The sequence below is a fragment of the Penicillium manginii genome (genome assembly GCF_028828005.1).
Source record: "Penicillium manginii strain IBT 31320 chromosome Unknown utg000008l:1.0-3226943.0:1.0-3228205.0, whole genome shotgun sequence".
NCBI lineage: Eukaryota > Fungi > Ascomycota > Eurotiomycetes > Eurotiales > Aspergillaceae > Penicillium > Penicillium manginii.
In genome coordinates, this window is record NW_026643109.1 from 1,113,883 (window position 1) to 1,134,833 (window position 20,951).

The 20,951-nt window shown below is 48.1% G+C and overlaps 7 protein-coding genes across 7 annotated transcripts; 3 read left to right on the forward strand and 4 right to left on the reverse strand.

Annotated features, from left to right (window-relative positions):
* Positions 1-3,252: 3,252 nt before the first annotated feature.
* On the forward strand, positions 3,253-5,796 carry N7533_011067 (SLC26/SulP family anion transporter; the record flags this gene model as incomplete). Its single annotated transcript, XM_057107717.1, has 3 exons — positions 3,253-3,511; positions 3,579-3,724; positions 3,787-5,796. The coding sequence occupies 3 exons, from the start codon at positions 3,253-3,255 to the stop codon at positions 5,794-5,796; spliced, it is 2,415 nt and encodes an 804-aa protein (XP_056955095.1).
* Positions 5,797-6,452: 656 nt separating this feature from the next.
* N7533_011068 (uncharacterized protein) lies at positions 6,453-7,255 on the reverse strand (the record flags this gene model as incomplete). The annotated part of the gene is given in 2 exon segments (XM_057107718.1): positions 6,453-7,038; positions 7,053-7,255. 2 exon segments carry the CDS (start codon positions 7,253-7,255, stop codon positions 6,453-6,455), a joined length of 789 nt encoding a protein of 262 aa, XP_056955096.1.
* Positions 7,256-10,591: 3,336 nt separating this feature from the next.
* N7533_011069 (fungal specific transcription factor domain-containing protein) lies at positions 10,592-11,710 on the forward strand (the record flags this gene model as incomplete). The annotated part of the gene is made up of 1 exon (XM_057107719.1): positions 10,592-11,710. One exon carries the CDS (start codon positions 10,592-10,594, stop codon positions 11,708-11,710), a length of 1,119 nt encoding a protein of 372 aa, XP_056955097.1.
* Positions 11,711-13,704: 1,994 nt separating this feature from the next.
* On the forward strand, positions 13,705-15,836 carry N7533_011070 (uncharacterized protein; the record flags this gene model as incomplete). Its single annotated transcript, XM_057107720.1, has 5 exons — positions 13,705-14,102; positions 14,200-14,328; positions 14,475-14,990; positions 15,064-15,302; positions 15,364-15,836. The coding sequence occupies 5 exons, from the start codon at positions 13,705-13,707 to the stop codon at positions 15,834-15,836; spliced, it is 1,755 nt and encodes a 584-aa protein (XP_056955098.1).
* Positions 15,837-16,692: 856 nt separating this feature from the next.
* N7533_011071 (aegerolysin family protein) lies at positions 16,693-17,171 on the reverse strand (the record flags this gene model as incomplete). Its single annotated transcript, XM_057107721.1, has 2 exons — positions 16,693-17,011; positions 17,080-17,171. 2 exons carry the CDS (start codon positions 17,169-17,171, stop codon positions 16,693-16,695), a joined length of 411 nt encoding a protein of 136 aa, XP_056955099.1.
* A 574-nt stretch (positions 17,172-17,745) lies between these two features.
* On the reverse strand, positions 17,746-18,845 carry N7533_011072 (uncharacterized protein; the record flags this gene model as incomplete). The annotated part of the gene is made up of 2 exons (XM_057107722.1): positions 17,746-18,706; positions 18,742-18,845. The coding sequence occupies 2 exons, from the start codon at positions 18,843-18,845 to the stop codon at positions 17,746-17,748; spliced, it is 1,065 nt and encodes a 354-aa protein (XP_056955100.1).
* Positions 18,846-19,811: 966 nt separating this feature from the next.
* Positions 19,812-20,645, reverse strand: N7533_011073 (uncharacterized protein; the record flags this gene model as incomplete). The annotated part of the gene is made up of 1 exon (XM_057107723.1): positions 19,812-20,645. One exon carries the CDS (start codon positions 20,643-20,645, stop codon positions 19,812-19,814), a length of 834 nt encoding a protein of 277 aa, XP_056955101.1.
* Positions 20,646-20,951: the final 306 nt, after the last annotated feature.

A 20,951-nucleotide genomic window follows, 5' to 3' on the forward strand; every position in this document is an offset into this window, starting at 1 on the left:
TTGGTAACTTCGGGATATCAACGACTAGTAGTTTGTTAATTTTCGGCCTTTGTTCACAATATCGAAAGGGAAACCTTTGGTATATGAATGGATACCCTCATTTTCGACGAGAACTTGTCGTAGATTGGCTTTGTTCATAGGGGCCTAGAATGCACCACGCACAGAAGCAATGCCTACTTGACAGACGAGACGTGAGATCATCCCAGAGACGACCCAAGGTTAAGCTCTACAGCGCCGATGAGCCTTTCCATTGCCCAGGTGCTATTCCACCTAGGCACCAGTGAGGTTGAAGTACTCAGTAGCGCGCCACTCTCAACTTGAACCAGGAAGGAAAATGACCTGTCGGTGTCGGAATATGTATTTGGGTGCCACTGCGAACTACTACATAAGAATGCGAAGCAAGCAGACTAGGCAAATATCAGCAATAGCAAAGGAAGATGGCAAATAATGCGGCAGGTACTACTAAAAGAGACGAGGGAGGCAAAACCAGTATTTCAATCGCGACGTACGTCTAGAAAGGAATTTTCGTCCGAGCCTAGATCCAATGGACTTGCTTGTGCAGTGGCAAAGAGCTGCGTTGACAGATCCATTATGTTATTGGCAAATTCTTGGGGGCGTGATATTACGCGCGCACTAGGTCTTTGTCGTAAATGAAAAGGGACATCGGGAACAGGGAGACTGGGGGATAGGGGTACGCGGACAGTGAATGAAGTGGTGATCCATGGATTTGAAATGCTCCAGCGCCTCTGGTCATGGAAAAGGAGGCCGCTAATGTGATACTCACCTGGGCAAGAGGCGACTATAACTTGAACTGTATAGGATTTCTTGCCTCGAGTCCTGGAATCGGACACGGTCTCTCCGACTGCTCAAGAGTTCGAGTTCTCGCTTTGAGCCGATCGCGTGCTTCTGTTCATCAAATCAAGTTTGCAATAGTTCTAGAAATGGTGGCAAAGAAAGTTTCGACGTATGTTGCAATTCAACGTGCTGATTCCATCATCAGACAGGAGTTCGTTCGAAAAATTAAATTGTCAAAGCAGAGCTTTTCTTTTGCCTCATTTCGCTTCCACAAGCCCTGTCATTGATTGAGCCTCGCGAAGCAAATTTCCCTGGGCCAATACCAAAGACGGGACCAGTCGCGTATTTTGAGCCGAGACCTACATAGCATAACGGAAGTCCCCGCAGCCCAATTTCGATTGCTATCAGAAATGACATATAATCCACTCACACGTGGAGAGTAGTCTGCAGTCTCATCTGGCAACTATCCAAACCATTGGCTAGAGACCGCAAAGCCTCTTACCGAAAGGGAGATGCCACCCTTGTTCTCTGCGCACGCATCTTCTTGCCGAAGCTCTGGGCGGATAGGGCGGGTTGCCACAGATCGACAGCATTGGAACCTTCTGTTTACCTCCGTGGATGATCTGGATCTTATTCTGAAGAGCGCAATTGAATATCAGGATCAGAAACATATGATTCTGCGAAAGTTTCTCCAAGGTTTATTGGCGATTTCTTGGATTTCTTCTTCTGCGCCTCGCCTCGCTTGTGTAGTATGAGGTGATGTCGCGTACCTGTAGGCCAAGAGATACCACTTCCGAGCACGGCATTTAGTATCGAAAGAGGGTCCGCCATGGTGATGTCCAATTCATCAACGAACAGGATCTTGTGTTTGGGAAAGCCACGCGGGAAATAAGGAGGCGGGGTTGGGCTTTCCTGAGGCTCGTATTCGCCCGGGCCAGGGCCACGGGCTCGGGGCGATCACGTCGAAATGTGTGTAAATGACGTTTTTTATCTTGCATTTGTACATTGAGCTTATAATGCCAAGCCCTCTTTTTTTGCTTTTTTCTTTCCCTCTTCCCTTTTGCTTCACGTTGGTGCTTCGCGCAAACTTAGATCCGGAATGAATCGCATTTTTTTCGCGATTGTAGGATGGTTATTAAAGCTAGCTCGCACTAGGTGATTAGCCAACTAGGAACTTGTGAAAACCCCTAATTTAGAATCGAGCTTGGATTTGAAAGAAGGCGATTTTTGAAACGAAAGAATTATGTGCGGTTCAATACTCTGGGGCGGAAAAAGCACAGGGGTTCCAAGAAAGAAGCAAATATTGGCAGCGAAGAGGCGACGAAGTGAAATAAGTAAAGATGGGGCTGGACTGAGCTGCACTGCCACTCATGGGGGGGCCCGCAACCTTGTTTCACCGAAGTTAGGGCGAACCCTGATAGAGATGGTGCCACGGACTAGCTGGGCCATAGCCAACGGGAATGAAACTTGAGGTTGCGTAATCGATCTAGCCGGGAAAGCATCTCAATTTGGAGCCAATGCTTGGGAGGCTAGTCACGCAACGAAACAGAAAGGCCAAGGCGCAGAATTCGCGCATTGTGAGTCGTCGACCTTTTCTGGACTCTGGCTTGGTTAGGCTTGCCAAGGGTTAGGCGCCAAGTTGAAATACGGTTCATACAGACTCGGCAAAAAAGCACGTTTTCTTTCGAAACTAGTATTCGTACCGACCGGGATCACATCGATCGCATAGATCGCAAGATTTTACAATAAACTGGAATATGAGTGTCTCGGTGAGCCTCCGATTTCAGCCCTAGCCGTCTCCTTTTTTACTACTATGTATGTATGTACTTGGGGTGGGGACGATGGGCCTTTGAAACGGCCCCATCCTTGGTGGATTGACATCCACAGCTGTCGTGTTAGTATACTACTCCGTAGTATGATGAAGATTAAGTCAGGTACTAGTAGTAAACTACCTTCTTGCGAATTAACTACTAAAACTAGTACTACTCGTAGTACTGTACCAGTACTGTGGAGGTCATCCGCTCAAGCTAGGCTTGGTATATACCAAAGAGTACCCCTTCTGACCTCGGGAGGCGTCTGACAGCGGATGAGAGAGAATGATTTAAGCGAAAGAAAATAAAAGAATAAAGCAATGATCAAATTAATCCGTCAGTTCTGTTCGCATCGGATTGAGAGGGTTCCCACTGGGGTGCTCTGATTGGCCAGCGGGACGGACTTCGATATTTGCATTAATGTTCCAAAATCACGACATCACGCTAAATATGACCAGAGGAAACATGTTATATCCTGCAGGGAGACGTGCTTAGCTGAATCCTGGTAGTCTGGGCGCAATACTATTTTTCTTTTTCTTACCTTTTTAACCATCCCACCCTCCCCCGACCTTCCAGCTTTCTCTCAGGTAGAAACTGGACCCTCTAGTCTTTTATACTTCCTAAAAGCCGAGGGCGAGTCTCAGTCATGTCTGAAAGTACCAGCTCCAAGGTTGGCCATACTCTGGCCAAGGTGCTCAGAATCAATCTGGAGGAGAAGAATTACTATGTCGCTGAGGCGAATAGTCCTCATGCATATGTTGATCCGGATCCCACGACAGGTGAATGGATTCGAGCTCACACCCCCACACGCCGCCAGGTTGGCCGATACTTTTACAACATCTTCCCTTTCATTCACTGGATTGGTTACTACAATCTGCAGTGGCTTATCGGAGATCTGGTTGCCGGTAAGTTAGGACTGATATACGCGTCAAGAATCACTCGCGATTGAATGCTCACATCTGTCTTGTATAGGTATCACCGTCGGCGCTGTGGTTGTTCCCCAAGGCATGGCCTATGCCGAGCTCGCCAATCTGAAGCCTGAGTATGGTCTGTACTCTTCCTTCATGGGTGTCTTAATTTACTGGTTCTTCGCTACTTCCAAAGACATCACGATCGGAGTAAGTCCCCAAAATTTCTATGCCATCCTTTTCTGTTCTGAAACTAACGCCTTTTGAATCAGCCTGTTGCAGTGATGTCAACCCTGGTCGGAAATATTATCATCAAGACACAAGCGGAGCACCCGGAGCTCGAGGGGCCTGTTATTGCATCAGCGCTGGCAATTATTTGTGGTGCTATTGTGGCCGCTCTCGGGTTCCTTCGACTCGGGTTTATCGTCGACTTCATCCCCCTACCTGCGATTACCGCGTTCATGACCGGATCTGCCATCAATATTATCTCTGGTCAGGTTAAAACAGTCCTCGGTGAGACTGCAAGCTTTTCAACAAGAGATGCCACCTACAAGATGATTATCAACAGCTTAAGATACCTGCCAACCACTCAGATGGATGCGGCGATGGGACTCACGGCGTTGGCAATGCTGTACATCATTCGCTTTTCATGCAATTACGCCGCCAAGAAGTATCCTCAAAGAGCGAAGACTTTCTTTTTCATCTCTACCCTACGCACCGCTTTTGTGATCCTTTTCTATACGATGATCAGTGCTGCCGTTAACCTACACCGTCGCGACAACCCTGCCTTCAAGATTCTGGGAACCGTTCCTCGAGGCTTTAAGCATGCCAAGGTACCAGAACTCAACAGTGAAATTATCTCTGCGTTTGCGAGTGAGCTACCCGCGGCTACTATTGTGCTTCTGATTGAACATATTGCCATCTCTAAATCATTCGGTCGCGTCAACAACTACAAAATTGATCCGTCTCAAGAATTTATTGCGATCGGTATTTCCAACCTCCTTGGCCCTTTCCTGGGAGGATACCCTGCTACTGGTTCATTCTCCCGCACTGCTATTAAAGCTAAGGCTGGTGTTCGCACACCTCTTGCTGGAGTCATCACTGCTGTTGTCGTCCTCCTTGCAATTTATGCATTGCCAGCCGTTTTCTTCTACATCCCCAAGTCCTCTTTAGCAGGCGTCATCATTCACGCTGTCGGTGATCTTATAACGCCTCCAAGCACGACCTATCAATTCTGGCGAGTCTCGCCTATTGATGCCATCATCTTCCTGATGGGTGTCATCGTGATCACTTTCACTACAATTGAAATTGGAATCTATTGCACGATCTGTGTCTCCCTTGCTGTTCTGCTGTTCCGCCTCGCTAAGGCCCGTGGCCAATTTTTGGGCCAAGTCAATGTTCACTCCGTTGTCGGAGATCATGTTTTGGAAGAGCACGCTGGCCCCCAGGGAGTTGCAATTGGTTCACGAAGCGCCTACTTGCCGACCTCGCGTGAGGATGGTTCTAATCCCCATGTCAAGATCCAACAACCAGCACCAGGCATATTCATCTACCGACTATCAGAGGGTCTCAATTACCCCAACGCAAACCACTACACTGATTTCCTTGTTGACCACATCTTCCAAAACACTCGCAAGTCTGATATAGATGCGGATACCAACCCTGGTGACCGGCCATGGAATGATCCTGGACCCCGAAAGGGCGATCTCGATCGTGAAACATTGCTGGCCCTCCCGACCCTTCAAGCAGTCATCCTCGATTGCGCTTCCGTGAACAACCTCGACGTCACTTGTGTTCAGACACTCGTCGATGTCAGGAATCAACTTGATAGATACGCCGCTCCCCACCGTGTGCAGTGGCATTTCGCACACTTGCACAACAGATGGTCAAAACGTGCTTTGGCTGCCGCTGGATTCGGTCAGCCCACAAGTCAACTCATGGACCCCAACCGCAAGTGGAAGCCTATTTTCAGCGTCGCAGAGATGCACGGCGACCCCCGAGCTATTCGAAACAAGCTCGACTCGCTCGATGGTAAGGACGTCGAGAGCGGTTTGCAAAAGGAGCCTTTCGCCTTGTCAACTGAGCAGCCGAAGGATCTGGAATCAAAGTCTGTGGATGATAGTATCAGCACTGGTACAGCAACTGACAAGGGTCAACAAAGGAAGGGTTCGACTTCGAAGGTTATTATCGAGAACGTGAACAGGCCTTTCTTCCATGTTGATTTGACCACCGCTCTTGATAGCGCTTTGTCTTACACTGACCCTAAGGCTTTTCGTGATTGATTGATTGTTAATAACTTCTTGATGCGAGCTTGGATATAATAAGATTTAATTGGTCCATGACTGCTGATAACTTGAATCTTCTCGGATATTAAATATTTGTAAATTTGTATTGTAAACGGTGGGAAGGGTGCTGATTGGACCACATTCTTTGCTAGTTGGACCATGGGCTTTCCTAATACAGACTAGTATGTATATGACATATAAGTTGTACGTATCGTACACCGCTGCTAAATACTATAATATGGCCCCGACGCCTAGTGCAGTAGTGTCCTCGATGTTGTTCTGAATTTATGTTATACTAGTATACTAGTAGGAGTACTAAGTCTGAGAGAGTGAAAAGAGAGATAAAATGATAGAATAGTAGGAGGAAGACAAACTTCATTCAAGGACCTCCGGATCAGAACTTGAAGCATATAAATCAAGGAATACTGGAGAGACTGAGCCAAACGTAGTCACCGCACTACATTAGAATGTTGAAGAAAATGATCAACTGCACCCTCAAGAGCATCGAGTTGTATTTACTCATGGAGACCTGCAACCATTGAATTGAATTATATCAAGTGGATTGTATGAACAACATGGACAAAAAATAAACTCGGACAATCAAGACTCTGCAGTAGGAGTAGGGAATCAATAATTAGAAAAGAGTTGCCTGGTCATACAAGAAAGAAACCCAACGCCCCAGCAAGGCCTAGCAAGCAGGAGAGACCCATCACCGCTAATGGTTGTGCGGCACTCTTCTGATCCGGGCACTCTGCTGGTTTGTTGAAGTGTAAATTGCAGTAACGGGCCAATTTTGAGGCCTCCATGCTGGCAAGAGTAGTCTTGTCAATTTGAGTCCGACAGGGATTCGTTGAAGGAGTCGGGGAGGCTGCCACAACGGCGCATGTATGGTTGGTGTATTTACCGCCCTCCCAAAGTGCGCTGCTGATGAACTTGGTTTTGCCCGTCACATTGATCGCCACGCCTGGTTGCCCGGTACATGTCTTGTTGGCCGTAGAAGCAACGGGGTCCAGCTTCGGGGCAGAATTGCTGGTCGTGAACACGGTTACCTTGTTGGTGTTGTTCCTGATCACCTCGTTGCCATATTCGGGTGATTCGACGTTGCAACTATTCCAACCTATGGTCCAGAATACGCTCCAACGACCCTCGGTGCTGAAATCGCTGGTGTATCGGTGGGCAAAATAGGTCTCCTGGTTTGTCCAGTTTACCCAGTGGAGTTCATGCCACAGGTAGAGTAGGCTTTATCGCCATACTCGTTTCTTAAACTGTAACTGATTGAAGGGTTTAGGTGTCTCGCGCGCTCAGAATTCTTGAACGCAAAGACAATAGGGAAGGTTTCGTTGGGCGCATATGTTTCATTGCGCGGAAAAACCAGATTCACTTCCAGTATATCAGAAGCGTTGATAACAGTCCCCAGACAGGCAGCGAGCATCCAGATCGTCGTTGAAATGTGCATGACGACGGTAAGTCAGAACTTCGAATCTGATTGCGGAAAGATGGGAGTCAGAAAGAACCCCGCGGGCTTAGGACAATCTGCAAAACAATGAACCAAATTCGTGAACAGTAAAGTTAAGATGAAAAGAAATATTGGGGCCCAGCGCACAGATAGACTCCGAAGGCAATTAAATGTATTTAAGGGTTGAAAGACCATACCATGTGAGACCTTTAATCCTTGCCCGTATACAAGTGGCGGCTTGGCAGCTCATAGTCCTATCAACAGCTGGGCTAAAGACCCTGGAAGTTTGCCTCTTCAATGCGCCAGGCAGCGCGGATTTGGGGCCGCCCCCTGCCAAGCGCTTGGCTTCCGGCTTCCGCCAGTTGCAGCGTTACAGTGCCTAGTTCGAGTAGTCAACGCTAAATGGCAAATACACAGACTCCATAGGCTCCCGGGCCTGTATGGCTCTTCCTGGCATGGACCCTGCGGCTCTCGTCGGGTAATTAATCCCCATTGTTCAGTGCATGAAGGCTCTATGCATACACCTGGCAGGCTTGGAAACTTTATATATATAATCCTCCATTTCACCACCGGCATACTACAATAAGACCCGCTTCATACACTATTCAGTGATGCCGAATAGTTCTTTATGATAATGGTAGTATTGCAAGAATGAGTCAAGGACTTTGGGCTTCGGCTAGCTGGAAAGTAGCAATAAAGCACGCTAAATTAGTGGAAGTAGTATGGAAGTAGTGGATACCCTTGGATGGGATGGATGGGGCCAGGCAGTGTCCTCGGAACTGATAGGACCTCAAACTACTATATAAGGCTATAGAGAACCTTGGAAGCCATACTTGGGGGTTAAACATGCATTTATCCAGGTTGGCTCGGATTCTATACCTCGAAATGTTATCGATCTAGACAATCCAGGTCTGCCATGATGTGTTGTAAATTTTCCGAGCGCTCTTAGCATTTCGCGAGAAATTCAAACGGATGGCCTGTGAATTACCGGCTAGCTTTACTCATGTTAGATATAAAATAGGGGAGCATCGGAAAATATGGTGGTTAAGCGGTGGCTTATTTTCCAAAGTAAAGGCAGAAAATCTGGTATTCTCGGCGTTAATTTCACAGGTCCTTATGTTATACTAAAACCCTAGGTATTGTGTTTAAATTTTTCGACCCGCTAAATGGTAGCTGTACTATTACAATGTGAGGCTGATCGAGGAGAGAAAATGAGCCCAGGGACCCGGCGGCCTCGGGAGTATTTAAGACGGACGTATAGAAAGAACAAATTCGCAAGTCCGGTAGTTCCCGCGGTGCATAACCGGACAGCGGGAGCAGGCATTTTATTTGATCCAATGTGACGCCGTGGAACGTGATTTGCTGCCCCATGAAATCATTGCAGGGCGACCAACGCATGCATGATGGTGGCTTTTCACATGACCTATCTTGAACGACAGTAAATATCATTCCTTGCTGCCCAAGTGGGCCGCTGCCACAACTTCCATTCATCTCTCTTTCTGATGTGGGCTTTTTCCATCAAATAATGCAGGATTGGATCTATCTACATCTGCCTGCTCCAATTGTCAATTTCGCGCAAAGGACCGATGAAACAACGGTACTGGCGACCGAACCAAGTATATCTAGGCACAGCAAAGAGAAGTGGAAAGGCAAAATCCAAAGAGGGAGGAGACACAACGAAGGATGAGTCTTCGGTCGCGACCGAGACAAGCTCGGAAGAATCGTCGACAAGTTCGACCAGCACGGACAATCCCCCAGCTGGGGCAGCGAAAGTTCCTGTAATGACGAGAAAACCGGGCCGCCGCGTCCATTTCCCAATCGAAGTTATAAATGCCCCAATCAAGAAAGATTTACCCCCCCGAAACCGCCATAGCCAGTCAAGGAGTCACCGTATACGACCGCTCGAGTAATAGTTTGATATTTTCCGTTGCCCCACGTTCCGTCGGCCGATCTCAAGTCGCTTTGGATCGCATACCATTTTCATTTCGATTTGGTCGACGGTAGGTGATCCGGGAAAGCCCGTGAATGTGAAGCATTGCAGTACTGATCAGAAAATAGCAATCGCTAATTCGCCGTCTACTGCCTTTCTTTGTCACGTTTTATCGTATGCATGCGAGTCTTGGGTGTCAATCGCTTCTGTTTATTTGAATGAGAGGAAGGTCTTCATAGGTCAATCTGTTCACGAAAGGCTCGGTCGGAGATAAACCGCGAGAGAAGATTCGATCCACATGGCGCGTTAGGTTATTTTTGTCTCCATTTTTTCCGCACACTTTTTATTGGTCCTTCTCATAGTGTTATTGCATGTCTTGGAGCAAAGTGTTGGTCCTGCATTGAAAGCAATTCAGTCGTTCATTTCCCTTGGTGGCCTGATCTCTCGAGCCCAATACGACAGTCGATATAATTCATTGGCCAGTGCGTCAGTATCACTTGGGAGTGAGAGACCACTTAATCCAACCTACTCCAATCCTCCAGGGACAAGTTATGCTCCAGAGTAAAATGTTGTCGTACACCAGCCTAGGGCATTCCCCTATTTGTGGGGGAGTTGCGGTGAGAATCTGGGGTTCCGGGGAAGTAAAGAACAACAAAACTCACCCCGCGCGGGGAGCTCCGAAGATACCGAGGGCCCTTCCCCCTTCCTTTCAAATAGCCGAGACTCGCTCTGAACCCCCGCCAATTCCCAGCTTTTCTCCATCAACACATGGTGCGATTCCCAAAATGAGGGAACGGAGCCTCATCCAACGCCGACCCAGTCGGGGTATGACCCGGAAACCCGCAGTCCTGTCCACTTACCCCCTGGATAACATGATGACCGAGGTCCACCGACTCCTGGGGCCGACCTGGGTTTTACCACCCTACAACCTCCTACTTCCGCCATACTTGAAGTCCCCTTCGTCGCGGTTACAGCAGGATGATATAGACTTTCTTGTTCGAAAGGGAGCGTTTGATATCCTTGATCCCCTGTTTTCACAGGAATGTTTTAAAGCGTACATTCGACATGTGCATCCCCATGTTCCCTTTCTTGATCTAGATTCTTTTTCAGCGATCATCTTTCATTGTTCGCCGCGTGGACAGGGTCTGAATTACAAAGGGGAGAAATTGAGCTTGCTATTATATCATGCGGTTATGTTTTCTGGTGCCTTTTTTGTCGATCTGAAATATCTTTACGCGGCTGGTTTTCTTTCTCGACGGAGTGCATTAGATACACTCTTCCAACGAGCACGAGTAAGTGACACCGATTTCGATATGCCTCTTTCTTCAAAGTTGAGTCAATTTTAGGTCCTATATGATCTCGACGCTGAAGATGACAAATTGGCCACCGTCCAAAGTCTTCTACTTATGACCTATTGGTATGAAAATCCAGAGAAACATAAGGATGGGCGCCATTGGATTGGAGTCTGTATATCACTTGCATACAATGCAGAGCTACATCTCGACTACTCAGATCACCCAAATTGGAACTTCCGAAGGATTCTATGGTGGAGCATCTTTACACGCGATAGACTGATGTCACTGGGACTGCAACAGCCTCCTATGATCAAAGATCAATTTCAGTCATCCATCCCGGTGCTTAGAATCGACAATGATGATATAGTGACACCAAGATTCAGGTCCGGGCTTGGATTCTCATACTACGGCGACAATCACGAAAAGCTAGCTCGGATTTTTATCGAGAAAGTTAATCTCTGCTGTTGCATCAAAGATGATCTTTATTCCTGGGATTGCCAGTCGATTAACATGCGGCCTATCGTTTCACAGCCTCGCAGATCATGTCTTTGGCTTTCAAAACTGGAGTTGGAAGATTGGCTTCAGGCCTTGCCCAAAAGCATATCATTCTCTTCGGTCCCATTTATGGCCAATGAATCTGAGCTTCTTCTCTACTCTCATTGCGCTTGGTTGAAAATGATTTACCTTGAGCTGCACAGCACTCTTCATCGACAACTCGACTTCCTATCGGAACAATATAGTCCACGCCAGCAATTATCTCTTGAATCACCGAACTGCCCAGTTCTTCAAAGTGCAGTTGAATTTACTACAATTTTACAAGACCTCAACGAGAAGCATCTCACAGCCTATCTTACGACGACTAGCGTTCCGATGATTTTACGAATGGGACTCCTGCATATACAAGAGGTCTTTTCCGCCGACTCAGAAGCGGACGGTTCCAGCCTTCGCCGGCTGCTGCACCTCATATTTTCACTTCAGCAACTGGGTAGTAGATATGGATCGGCCTTATTTGTCGCCTCGTTGCTAGGAGCTCCACGTGGCTCCTCTATCGCTACGGCATCACCTCATGAGATATTAGCGCATGTCGATGTTGAGTCATTGGGTCGACTGACTTCTGCATACCATGACCATTCGGTCCCGACGGTACTCAAAATTAGAGAGCCGTATGATGTGGACATCGTCTCGGGGCTCAAGTCAAAGGTTGCTAATTTAAAAATTGCGGCTTCCTAAAGGTAGAAAGAAGGATTTACAGGTGGTGCTCAGAAACAGAGACTGTTTGCCCAATAACGATTTTAATTGACGCCTTAAATTGATCCATTTTCTCCATTTTCTGTCTTAAATCAAAGGCATCATAGCATTGCCCTCAGCGGCTTACGAGTCTGAGCCACGAGCGACCGTTGAATGCGATGAATAGAATTCTGAATTCCATTATCAGGGGACTTTCTTCTTCAAATTCAACTTGCAGCTAGGGATTCACTGGTGTATCCGAGGATTACGAGGATTATTTTCACACATATTAGTTACTAACTAGCCATTACTAGCTACTACTAGTAGCCTTTTATCCTTACAAGAACTGTAATCATAAAGGCTTAGCCCTTCATCCCTGTTGAATGACAGCCGCCACTGCAGTCGGCATTATGATCAACGAATGGAAAGAACCGAGTCTACGTTGAAACAATGTGGCGGCTGGGTTGAGCTGATCGATAGCCAGTAAAGACAGGCTTCGGCGTTAGATGACCCGTGAACAGCTACCAACTACCATTATAGTTTCCGATCGACTAGGATAAATTAGATGCTTTGTTCATGCCGCCGCACAACATGTGCGTAACCTTAACTCTACGAATAGGTAGCCCTCCCGAGAGATGTGCTTCAGCAGTCTTCTGTGGCAGGTCCTGACAGGTTGACCCACTCCTCCACATGGTCTTTGCTCCACGAGGTTATCAGGACCACGCGGGGGAGCTAAGGGGCAAATAATTATGGCGCAACATTTCGATGAGCATTCTACGAGCATGGAAACGACAGCAATCCCACAGAATGGTTGGAATTATGCCATTATTCCCGAAAAGAGAAAATTTACCATGGCGCAAATTGGCCCCCACCGAGATGAGAGATGGAAACCGGCTTTCGTCGGCCAGTTCTGCTCTAGGTACCAGCAATACCACGCATACGGGGTGGGAGCGGGATAATTGGCACAAAATAGTACAAAAAAACCGAAATCTCAATCCTTGGGCCCTTGGCCCTGGGCGGGCGCACGGTAGAGGCTTGCTATGATCGAATCAGACAGGGGTAAATCAGAATTATGGAGTCAGCCTCTTGACGCCTCTCACGCCTCTCGCGCCCAGGTATCCTTGAGGTGTCCCTACCGCAGAAATGTAACGCAATCGGAAGCCCCGAGCGGAAGAGATTCGTGTTCAAATTAGGACTAGCGTGACTGGATCCGGGGTCTTGGCTGCCGGAAGAGTTAATGCCACCCAATCAGATGGTAAGGTTATCGTGGGAAACGTGGCTGAGACGGGATCCCGTGGGCTTGGGACCCAACGCTAGTCTGCCTTAGGAAAGGGCATCTAGCCCCACGGTACCTTCGTATTGCTGTACCACAGATAACAGGAAGGAGCCACCACCCCATCGCAGAGTGCAGTTGCCTCTCATACAGTAACGGAGTATCCGTACGGGAAAACCAGAGCTCCTCTGCGCTTTCTCGCTTCGCCATTCCCTCTTAAACCTCTGGCCAACCCGCACTTTTTCGATCTTCTTTTTTTTTCTTCTTCTTCGTGCTCTTACTCCGTCTCAGCTGTTCACTCAACTGTTTCACTCGGATACTGTTACTACATTCCACATCTGACTAGCTCTTTTGCTTACTCTTTTTCTTCTCCTCCTTTTCGATCTTACCCTCGCCTCTCGACAAGGAATGGCCACGGTAGAACTGCATCATATCCAGTTTATATCCGCCAAGATTTTCTAGAATCACGCTTCGGATCAACTGTCGCCCAGTTTCAAATCGGATTGACCCTGTTGCGACAACCTCAACCCCTCTGCGCCAATCTCCCATCCCATCCCAACCTATTCCAACCGGACCGGATCCCCAGCAGCAACTCAACCCATGCGCCAACCCAAACTTTCCTAACCAGCTCCCTCGAATCCACAGGCACCCTCTGCCTGTCTCTCCCTCGCGACATTCTCCGTATAACCCATAGTACAGAACCCTCGCGCCAACACCCACCAAAATGGCTATCCTAAGCAGCAAAGACAAGGAAGGCGGCTCAACTACTGGCGTCCTAGACCCAGTGGGCTTGAAGCCTGACCCGCACCATGACGTGCAGGAGGGTATGATGGCTGATAATGCCGACAATCTCCAACGTCATTTAGACAATCGTCAAATTCAACTGATCGCCATCGGCGGAGCTGTCGGTACAGCTCTTTTCGTGAGCATCGGCACGGGTCTATACCACGGTGGCCCGGGCTCGCTCTTCTTGGCCTTCACAACCCAATGTATTTTCCTCGCAATGGTCAACAACTGCCTCGCTGAAATGAGTACTGCCTATCCCGTCAGCGGTGGCTTTATTCGTCTCGCTGGTAAATGGGTCGACGAGGCCCTTGGTTTTATGGTTGGCTGGAACTTCTTGTTCGTGGTTCCACTGCATTCTTTTACATCTTGTTTCATGCCGTTTTGCATTGACCTCGCCCGAAGACCACCCCTAAACTAACTCCACTTCCTGTAGTTTCTATGAGGCTCTTCTGATCCCCTTCGAGATATCCGCTTTCACCCTTGTCTTGTCCTTCTGGAGTGACAAAGTGAGTGAGCCTGGCCCGGTCGCAGGAATTGTTGCGGGAATCATTATCTGCTATGGGTAAGACAATCATATTCAATCGCTCGCTAATTCACTTACTCTCACCCCATCGCACCCTTGCGTTACCATCCCCACTGTGGCCCCGCTCCGATCCCGTCCCCGCAGCGCATCAAAAATGTGTAGTTTATACTAACCTCAAATACTAGTTCTTTGAACATGCTAGCTGTGAAAGCCTACGGAGAAGCAGAGTTCTGGCTTTCGGGCGGCAAAGTAATCCTCATCTTCTCGCTGTTCTTCTTCACCTTCATCACGATGGTGGGAGGAAACCCGGATCATGACGCCTACGGTTTCCGATACTGGAACAATCCGGGCTCCTTCATGGAGTACTTGAGCACCGGCAGCCTGGGCCGATTTGAGGGCTACCTTGGCTCATTGTGGTCTGCTTGTTTCGCCGTAGTCGGACCAGAGTATATCTCCATGGTCGCAGCTGAGGCTAAGCGCCCCCGCATCTATATCAAGAATGCATTCAAGACGGTTTACATCCGATTCGGTCTGTTCTTTATGGGCGGTGCTCTGGCTGTCGGAATCGTTTGCTCTGCCCGTGACCCCGCTCTGGTTGCTGTGGCTTCTGGTGCTAAGTCCGATTCTTCCGCGTCCGCGTCGCCTTATGTTATCGGTATGACCAACATGGGTATTAAGATCTTCCCTTCGATCGTGAACGCGTAAGTGTATCCCAGAGGCGCCAAAATCGGGCGAGGAAAATACATTTGGATCGTCCATACTAACGAGTCACAGTCTGCTATTGACTTCCATCTTCTCCGCCGGAAACACGTACTTCTATTGCGCCATCCGTACCCTGTACAGTCTGGCGCTAGAAGGCCGCGCGCCGCGCATTCTTACCCACACCACTAGCAAGGGTGTGCCAATCTACTGCTTCGGCGTGGTTATGATCTTCCCCCTACTCTCTTTCCTCCAGGTTTCGAACAGCTCATCCATCGTCATCACCTGGTTTGCTAACTTGGTCACCGCCGGTGGTACGTCCTTTCTTTCCCCCCATGCATGCCCCAATTCCGTTCTATCGACTAACTTTGCTAGGCCTTATTAACTACATCACAATTTGCATCACTTATATCTTCTTCCACCGCGCCTGCAAAGCGCAAAACCTTGACCGCCGTCAGTTCTCCTACTATGCCTGGCTGCAGCCTGGATGCGCATACATCGGACTTGTCTGGATGGTGATCGTCACTATTCTTTACGGATACCCATCCTACAAGCCATGGAACGTTCAGACTTTCTGGTCCGACTACACTATGCAAATTGTCATCCCACCGCTCTTCGTCATCTGGAAACTTATCAAGAAGACGAAGTTCATCAAAGCCCACGAGTGTGATCTTGTGTGGGAACGACCCCTCATCGATGCCTACGAAGCCAGTTTCGTTGACCCACCTGTTGGATTCTGGAGAGAGTGCCTCCAACTGGTCGGCATTGGACGTATTAAGGGAGGAAATGATAAGCGTCGTTACTCGACTGCTGCGCCGAATGGTGTCTCGTCTAGTGTGGATGTTTAAAAGAGCTCGTCGCCCTTTTAATGGTGTTTCGCTTCAACTTTCATGACTATGTCGGAGATTACAGGCATATTATACCCATGTCTAATGACCGGTTGCTCTTTTGTGATCGCTAGCTGATTGATGCTTTGCACTTCTGTGTCAGTGGTTGCCTGCTTGGTCGTGCAGGTGATATTCGATGATATCATTTAGACCCCCATCATACCCAATTTATGACTTCAAGTTTGATTATTTATTATTCGTAAAATTCAATCGATGCACACACGAACATCTGAACGCGGTGGCTGCCACTCGTCTCTTAAGCGGTCTTTTGCACCTGACCTCGTCTGCTACGGGTGGGGCTCACGAGAATCGCCACTGTGGCTCCGGCTCGCTATGTGCTTGACGAATGTGTGCATCGCTACGTACACGAGGCAAAGGATTGCTAGGTTTATCTACATATATCTAGACAGGGTCCGTTCAAATTCTCTTGGACCTCGAATTTGTTGGAAGGCACGACGAAAGTAGTGTCTGTTCCAAGAGGACCAAGGTCTCGTATATCCGCCTCGAAGAGGAAATGCCTCGCTCTGAAATTTGGTAACGGGCTTCTTACTAACTGCTTGAAGATGGGCTTTATCAGTTTATTCAACAAGAAAGAGGAATGCAATAAAGCAAGCCTCTTATATATGCTCAAGAGGTTTGTAGTCACCCCGAGGAGTTTGACTCGCTGGTTCTTTTGCTACCCAAGCTCTAACAACTGTATGAGGCATTTAATGAGGAATGTTCATTGGTAAAGTTGGTAAATTCATTAGCTAAAAATTGGTATAATCAGGAGAGGATTCCAGTAACTATGTATCCTCCTCTCCGGTGGTATCTATCATTATTTCTTTATCTTCGTAATGTCGATGTAGACGTGTCCAAGGGGTCCGTCACCGGAGCTCCAGCCTCCGTACTCGACTCTATATTCATCATTGGGGTCAAGGGTTTCAACTAGGTTGATATGCTCTCCGCCGCGATTCTCCCAGTGAATCTCGCAGATTTTGCCATTGCCATGAAAAAGATCAAGGCGGCCCTCACTGCCGCGGCGGCCACGGCCAGCTGCGTTGATCTCGCCGATTCCACCAGCCGGGATGGTGATCTCGTCAACTTCCTCTTCGGTAAGCGACTTGCGGCGGCCGTTGGGGTCCCAGAATTCACCGCTGTTGGATAGGATATCAGTATCACATCAGGTATCAGCAACACCTACACCGGGAAGGGCCGGATTTACTCTTCGATGACAGTGTTCTGGACAGTAACTTCGCCGTCCTTGAGGTGGTCCCGGATGTGGAACGACACCCATTGAGAATTGTGTTTATCCATGGTCGTGATGTAGTTTGGTATGATGTTTCCTGAAGAACTCAGTAGAGATGAAGAATCTGGTGGCACACGACGAGGCAGAAACCCAGGATTTATATACACAATACCCTTAACCTGAAATGCGGGGTGGACACAATCGAAGTACTAGTATGGTGACTCGTAGACGTAATCTACCTGCGGGTGTTGTGGTCATAATGCGTGCGATTGCCTGACCTCATTGGCCCACCGTGGGCCGATCCATGGGACTGGCCCAGTTTGGCATTCCAAGGTTTGCGGGGGAGCACTGATCGTCTCTATTATTCGCTTCGTGTGCTGGCCAGGATGCTCTCATTAGCCAATCCTATCATGCGGGGCTTTCGCAACCGACTTCTTACTCGCGGATCGCTCGGGTCAGCAATGTAGTTACAAAGGGAACATGTCACGCGGGCCTCCCTGGATTGGGAAAATGATGGGCCGATGAGACGGGCGTTATATTGAGTTTCTTGATTGGCTGACTACAGACCAGTGTCGCAGGAAGGCCTTCATCGAGGCCGCTGCCGTGGTGGCCGCATAGTCATGCCATTCTTTGTTCTTGTGGCTATCCGCATAGTCGCAGACCCCCCTTGATAATCACGCAAGGCATCGTCTCCCAGACACCCGATCCTTCCATCTCGAATGCTATCACATTTGCCTCTTTGGCGATTCTGTCTCGTTCGACTGCAGATTTCAAGACTGTATCCCCAGATCCCATCAGTCCAAAGTGGAGGGAAGGTCTGTTTCTCTGGTTCTGACGCAGTCGACGTATCAATTTGTGCTCCCCGCATTTGAGATCTTGGCATGTAGACTGCATCGCCAAATTGCAAACACTGCTTGCACAGATGTTGCAACTGGCCAACTGATGTTTGTGAACATATTCCGCGTCGAATAAAATGTCTCGTATGTGGCCTGGGTAGAAATCCCCAGAAGGTTTGGCCGTAGCACAGCCCAATTCGTCCAGGTACTTTGCGACGTCTTGCTGTAGACTCAATCGCTGCATATTAAGTTCTAGTCGAGCCATGAGAGATGAGATCTCCCGATTGGGCCGACCAGGCTGATCATCAACGGTAATTTTCGGTCGGAAGCCGTCGGGATACCGTCTGCCGAAATCATACTGCACAATACCTTTGCTAATGACCACATCCCCAAGAAGCACCTCCCTCTTTGTCCCAGGGAATGGAACACCTCCACAAACACCAACAATAAGAGCGAGATTGATATTCGGAAAACTCATCGAGCATGCTGCAGCAAGATTTGCAGCTGTGGCTTTGCCCATTCGAGGTTGGTGCGCTAGAACAACGTTGTGGTTTCCAATTAAACCCGTAGAGTAAGAATTAGGATCTTTTGCCTGTTTTCCATATTGGTATATTCCTTCGGTGTCCCAATGCTTATCAAAAATGCTTTGTACTGCGTTTGCTTCTGTCGGCAGCGCACATATAATGGCGATCTGAAAATCGTCGCGACTCTGTGGCCTTGTGGGATGATTTTCCAAAACCACATCAAGCTGAACATGGGTTTCACGCCTATCTTCGATTTGAGGTACCAAAGAATGACTCACTGAGTCAAATGAGCGTCTTCTTTCAGATTCTGATATCGTGTCTGCATGGGACCACCTCTCACCAATGACATCACTCCCGCTACCCGAACATTTGTTGTAGTCATATTTTGCTGAATTGCTTGAAGATTCTGCCAAATGAAGGCTTGATCTATCACTGAGAATGACCTGCATTGGACTGAAAGTTTTCGAAGTGAATATCTTGCACACTCCAGTATCAGTATTCGGAGGCCGTAGCTCATTAACTTGGTCCCAAGTCCAATGAGCTCCTCGAACTAGATCCTGTTCCAATGGGCGGACAATTTTTTCATAGTAGATATTAATAAACTCTTGATTCAGAAGAAGGACACTTGAATCGAGCGTGTCGAAACGCGCGAAAAGACACGCGATCAATGCAAAATTTGACCGCGCGATTGAGACCGGAATCCAGAGTGAAGTGTTTTTGAAATTGCTCGAGAAGATACCGCGCGAGGTAGAATGGTTGACCCTTCTTGGATGTGAATATGGGGTCTTTTTTGATGTCTGGAAGATGTTCACCCAGTTCCAGTTCAATGAGAATAATTCCAAGAGCCAGGATACTAGGGAATGGGTGAATCTTGTAGGTTCTAGGTGTGGTACCCCCTTTATTTCTAGACTTCCCAAATCTCGTCGCGACAAATACTTTGTCGAATATTGGGTGCGGTTGGTCATTTTCAATTCTGCAATAAACATAGATGTCATTGACTGACATACAATCTTGCAGCCAAGGTCCTTCGAATAGATGCAAAATGCATCGCGCCAATGTCACTGCCATCACTCGTTTGGCGGTATGGGTTGGCTTTACTTTGGTCAATAGCACACTCAGGCTCATTTCCACATATTCCTCTCCCTCCATCATGATTTCCAGCGGTTGGGCAGATTGATGGTCATTCCACAATTTATTGTCCCCATCCATCGCGAGATATAGACAGACACTCCTGGACTGGTCATCATGGTCTATTAAACATGCTGGCGCTGTATTTCTGAGAGTTCTGAGTTGGAGTAGCTTCAGTCAGAATGCAGCTGATTTTACTATATGTGGGCTTTTTTGGGGCTTACCCAGAAGTACTGATGCATACTCTGCATTCTTGCCTTATATCGGGTCCATTTAAGAGCATAAGAAAGTTGTCATTGATGTGGCTCGTAGATGCCCATCGAGGGTCCAAGCAAAACTTTGCCTCGAAACAAAGACCCAGTCTTCCATTGTGATTATGTGCGTCAGACCCACAGGGCCAGTTTTGATGAAGAATTTCATAAAGCGAACGCGATGAGTAGGGAACACTATCCTCTTTGCTGAAAATGAGTTCAAGGCTTGGCGGATCTGGTGCTTCGGTTGCGGAGGCCTCTGAATCTGAATCATCGTACATTTCGTCCACTATGGAGTTCCAGTGTTTGACGCGGGCGATCAAATTCTTGATCTGGCTCGTTTCTCTACCCAGCAGTTGCTTTAGGTCAATCTCTCTTGTGTCGCAGCGCTGAATCAGATGATGAAAAATGTGAAGGATTGGGTGTGCGCACAGGAGCAAACTTTTGATTATCTTGCCGGGGGGTGGCTCTTCATCACCGGGACTCCAGACTCCTCGAAGGAACGAGAACCCGCTGCTGCGTTTAGATGCATCTTTTTCCAATATACCCAGATACTGTGTTTTGACGTATTCAGCGGAAAGAAGCTCGTTCAAAGAAGACGCGACCCGTTGTAGGGCGACTTGGAAAAGCTTTTTGTGAAGTAGCGCTTGAACAACGCCTGGCGACTTGATTTCAGCAAGAAATGGAGCCAAGGAAAGTTTCAATTTCCGATAGAGGCTCCGCGATGTCGGCTGGTTGAGATTGATCACCTCTATGAGTGCGGATGCGGCATCTGGCAGCACGGCTTGAGTAATAGGGTCCATTTCCGGACGCAATTTAGCAGCTCATCCCCAACCTCAATCTTGGTTTGATGAGAGGATGAGCACGAATCTGCAACTTTGGTGCAAAATACGAGAGGGACTCGAGTTTAGGAGGGCTGAGAGAAGGGAAATCGAGAAACGAGAGTATTCCCTTGGCAAATGTCAGCTGTGCATGAACCCCGCTCGGGCTTTGAGATGAGGCTTAATACACCTAAGAGTGAGGGGTGAATGCTGATTGAATCTTCATCTGATCTGTTGGTTCCCCGGGAGCCAAGAGCCACAAGAACACACTGCACTTGGCTAGATACC